This window comes from Alosa pseudoharengus, unplaced genomic scaffold, assembly GCF_046254945.1.
Source record: "Alosa pseudoharengus isolate Yale_2024_CS ecotype anadromous, Long Island Sound unplaced genomic scaffold, YU_APseudo_1.1 YU_APseudo_1.1_scf_7, whole genome shotgun sequence".
Classification (NCBI taxonomy): Eukaryota; Metazoa; Chordata; class Actinopteri; order Clupeiformes; family Clupeidae; genus Alosa; species Alosa pseudoharengus.
Genome location: NW_027468859.1, coordinates 13886713 through 13891712, shown reverse-complemented (window position 1 = coordinate 13891712; position 5000 = coordinate 13886713). Strand labels below are relative to the sequence as shown.

Here is a 5000-nt window from a genome sequence, read left to right as displayed (position 1 = left end):
ATAATCTAGCAAACAGGGTGATTACAAAGCGGGCATGAGCACAGACAGCCCTGAGTGGTCTCTGGTCCTGAATACAGGAAGAGGAAGTGGAAATGACAGCAGGGGTCTTTAAGCCTGCACAGCTGCTGCCCCCATCAGGCCATTAGGCCACCTGTTGGTCACTCCACAGTCCACACACGCTCCCTGGTGGTCTAGTGGTTAGGATTCGGCGCTCTCACCGCCGCGGCCCGGGTTCGATTCCCGGTCAGGGAAAGGATCTTTTGCCAAGTGTGCTGAGGGCAATAAGTGGGGACTGACAGTGGACAGTAGGGATACTAAGGAGAGAGTTTTCAACCAACACACACACGTGCTGAAGTCTTTTTGTAATTTTGATGATACTGAGAACATAATTTTAGTTTTTTTCTAGAGGCATAGTGACATAGAGACACACACGCATGCACACCTATACTAATGAACACACACACACACACACACACACACACACACACACACACACACAGACAGACAGACACACACACACACACACACACACATACCCAAAGGCATCCCCCAAAATAAACAATGAAACTCCACATGCAAAGAGGAAAGAAAGAAGAAAGAGCAAAGAACAGACAGACAAGCAGACAAACACACACATACAGACAAACACACACACACACACACACACACACACACAAAGGTCTAAAAGGACAGTTAAGTTAGTTGCCATGGATGTTCTGATCTAGCAAATGGAGTGATTACAAAGCGGGCATGAGCACAGACAGCCCTGAGTGGTCTCTGGTCCTGAATACAGGAAGAGGAAGTGGAAATGACAGCAGGGGTCTTTAAGCCTGCACAGCTGCTGCCCCCATCAGGCCATTAGGCCACCTGTTGGTCACTCCACAGTCCACACACGCTCCCTGGTGGTCTAGTGGTTAGGATTCGGCGCTCTCACCGCCGCGGCCCGGGTTCGATTCCCGGTCAGGGAAAGGATCTTTTGCCAAGTGTGCTGAGGGCAATAAGTGGGGACTGACAATTGGAAAGGACAGTACAGTGGACAGTAGGAATACTAGCGAGGGAGGTTTCAACCAACACACACACGCGCAGTCTTTTTGTAATTTTGATGATGATACTGAGAATTTTTTTTCTTGTTTTCTAGTGACTAGTGGCATAGAGACACACATGCATCCACACCCAAAACTAATAAACACAAGTCATACACACACACACACACACACAGACACAGACACATACGGCCACGCACACACACGCGTGCACATGCTCTCACACACACACACACACACACACACACACACACACACACACACAGACACATACGGCCACGCACACACACGAGTGCACATGCTCATGCTCACACACACACACACACACACACACACACACACACACACACACACACACACACCAGTGTCCACTGGGCCTCACCTTAGGCACTGTTCCAACTCGGATGCTGTTGATGAGGGAACACTCCAGGACCTGCCCTTCCTGCAATGACACACACACACACACACACACACACACACACACATCGAGTCAGAGAGGGAGGTCACACTCTCATCTCAGCTGGAGACAAACAGTTATGCAGTTATGGCTCAGTAGAGATTGGATTAGTAGCAGGCCAGATCCTGTAACAAATTAGACAGATAACGGGCCCAGTAGACCCACAGACACACACACACACACACACACACACACAAACACAGACGGATGTTTTAATGCTAGCAGTCCCAGTAGCCGCCCTGGTGGCCTGCTGTAATGGTGTCATTCGTCTTGAGTGCATAAACGCAGCTGGTGCTAATCCCCCACTGGTGAAGAGTTATTACACCAACTGGCTCACGCTCGGACCATAACTTGCTCTCATCAGTACACTCTTTTAAAATAACAGCTAATCTTCCTTCCAGAAAACCACAACACTGGACGGTTATGTCCCTCTGGACACGGCCTGTAGGCAGCACACACACACACACGCACACACACACACGCACAGCAGGAAGAAGTTGAGCGCAACTTCATTTAAGTTCTCAAAAAATGTATTTTGGCCCTTATTAACAGACATCTTTCTTGCCAATGCATGGCTTATTGGTTTTGTCACTGGTTGCTAAGAGCTGTTAACTGCGTCTTTAGTTTTTTTTAACTATATTTTCAGTTAAAATATTCATAGTTGTGTTTTAAGTGTCACCAGGCAGAGTTGATGTGATGTCTGTGCCAGAACTGAGCAGCTGTTGTTCACTATCATTTTAAAATAATCTACCCTAACAAATAGTGTTCTGCACCCAACATGAGGGCAGAGCAGGTGGCTGAGGGTTAGCTGTCTTAGGCAACATCTACTGCATGGCTTAAGGCAAGGACCATTTCTGTGCATGTAGTCATCAAAAAATGTCAAAGCCGTTACATAAAACAGTCTATTTTCAAATGGCTGAGAACTGTAAGTCTGGGGTACAGGGACATCTCCAGGTGGAGAGCAGAGGCCTAAAATCACCCCGTTAGCAATCATTTTGGATGCGCAAGTTTGTAGTCAGCAATTCAACTTGTGAAAGTCTGGTACCGTTATGGTCTGCGTCAAAACAAGCTACGTGTCTATAGTACATGTGACGTACTGAGATGACAGTGTGACGTGAATGACGTTTGTGACAGGTACCATCGCCACAGTGAGATGGTGGAGCATGTCCCTTCATCTGCCACCTCAACTTGCTGGAGGACGAGACACACGCACACACACACACACACACACACACACACACACACACACATATACATACATACCTTGCCATCACTCTTCCATGAGAGGAAGAAGCCAAACTCGTCCACTTTGCACACACAGCTGGGCTCAAACACAAAGGGGTCCTGAGGAATAAGCACAGAAAAGAATGTTTCAGTGATGGGTGTGCGTGTGTCTGAGTAAGGACACAATCAGTGCCTTGGTACCAACAGACCAGCTGCTCCAAACACACAAACACACAAACACACACACACACACACACACACACACACACACACACACACACACACAGGGTGCTGAGTAAAGACACAATCAGCAGCCTGGTACCACAGCCATCTGCCCCAAACACAAAAAACACAACCCGGAACCTCCTCTACGCCTGGCCAACAGCTATCTGAGATTACCCTACACACACACACACACACAGATAAATATATTTAGCCCGCGTCCCTATTTGAGCAGGCAGTGAGGCGTGTTTGTGTCTAAGTGTGTGTGTGTGCATGTGTGTGCGTGTATCTCCATGCCCGTTGTGTGAGGAATTGATTGAGGTGGGTAGTGCCAATTATAGCAGGAGAGCTGTGATTGATTTCCACAGACTTGAGTTATAGCCATGCTCTGTGCTCACACACACACACACACACACAGACACAGACACACACACACACACACATACACAGTTCCTATTCACCCAGGTGACAGGTGTCCATGCCAATTCTGATGCCAACAGCTCACATTCACCTTCCTAAATGGACAAGCTGAGGAGTGGGCAAGTCAACTGGGAAGTAGGCAAAGGTGCCAAAGCAAGCCTGGGCAAAGACACAAAACATCAGCAGCATACTCCTCCATGGAAACCCACTACAGAAACCCACTACAAATTAACTGTACCATACTCCATGTAAACTTACTACACACTTACTTTACCATACTCCATGAAAACCCACTACACACTAACTTAACAATACTCCTCCATGAAAACCCACTACACACTAACTTAACAATACTCCTCCATGAAAACCCACTACACACTAACTTAACAATACTCCTCCATGAAAACCCACTACACAATAACTTTACAATACTCTACGAAAACCTACTACCAGTACACTTATTTTTTATCATACTCCATGGGAATCTACTACACTTACATAACCATACTTGGAAACATACTATACACACTTACTATACTACACCATACTTCATGGGAACCTATACAATCCCACAAATGAACCTTTTTTTCCTGGTTTTATAGACAGGCAATTTGATTGGCGTCCTCTGGATCTGATTTCCTGGGACATGTGGGCTGTTCCTGAGACATCACCTTATATAAAGCAGGAGCCAAACATGACATAACGTCAGCTAGGCATCAGAAATAATGCAATTAATCGCAGCAGGTCATTGATTAGGCCCAAGTAGTGGGGTACAATCCATCACATGGCACAGACAATGGCAGGGCTTATGAAACACAGGTTTCATAACTAAGTAACTAACCATCCTTCATTATGTTTATCATTAACCTTGATGTGACCTTGACCCTAATGATTGTGGCAGGAGTCGGCAGTCTCGGCTGCAGCGGCAGATGCCAGCGCGGTTAGCCACACACGCTTTCCCAGCGTCCGTCCGGTCGGGATGACGACCGTACCGACGGAAGTCTCCCTAAGCCGCCGCCCCGGTCGAGGGTGGGACTCGCCGAAACCCATGAGAGCGCCTCAAAAACAGGTGCAGCACCACCCAAGACAACCGCGGCCAAATTAAACTCCCAGCATGCAACAGAAGGGAAGCAGGCAGGCTGGCGTGCACTGGCAGCGTGAACACACACATAAATCCTCCCAGAGAGGATGGGATTTCACAGCGTTTGTTCCAAAATCACACAGTGGAACAAATGATTCCTGGTTAAATACTCGTTGACATGGGACCTTCATACGCCTACTTCACCTTCAGAAGCATCACTACTCCCTCACTAAACAGGTGAAGCCACATATGAACAGCTGAACAGTTGAGGCCACGGATAGCAGATCAGGGATCGCACACGTCCTTAAAGGTGCAGGACACAGACAGCTAGCGGTTGGTTAGGTGATGTTTGCAGTAAGTGACATAAAATGTTTAGCTTAAAAAACGCGTGGCATCGCTTAGAGCACCTTTAAACATCGAATTCAAGGAGAGCTGTCGTGTGGGCAGTAGCACCCGTGTCACATTTGCTCTAAGTGCCCGATCCCACCTGGGGTCATTTCCCGAGTCCACTCCCAATCTCTCTCTCCCACTTATTTCCTACCATCCCTTCTCA

At 47.5% G+C, this 5000-nt stretch overlaps 1 protein-coding gene and 2 non-coding genes across 7 annotated transcripts in view; 2 read left to right on the top strand and 1 right to left on the bottom strand.

Annotated features, from left to right (window-relative positions):
• plcb4b (phospholipase C, beta 4b) overlaps positions 1-5000 on the bottom strand; it is a 96567-nt gene that overhangs the window by 46625 nt on the left and 44942 nt on the right. For all 5 annotated transcript variants that reach the window (XM_076273339.1, XM_076273343.1, XM_076273340.1 and 2 more), the window contains exons 5-6: positions 2764-2844; positions 1426-1485 (exon numbers count right to left, since the gene is read on the bottom strand). In XM_076273339.1, coding sequence (XP_076129454.1) covers positions 1426-1485; positions 2764-2844 — 141 coding nt within the window. The remainder of the gene's footprint in view (positions 1-1425; positions 1486-2763; positions 2845-5000) is intronic.
• trnae-cuc (transfer RNA glutamic acid (anticodon CUC)) lies at positions 181-252 on the top strand. The gene has a single exon. It is a non-coding gene; the product is annotated as a tRNA-Glu (tRNA).
• Positions 897-968, top strand: trnae-cuc (transfer RNA glutamic acid (anticodon CUC)). Its single transcript has one exon. It is a non-coding gene; the product is annotated as a tRNA-Glu (tRNA).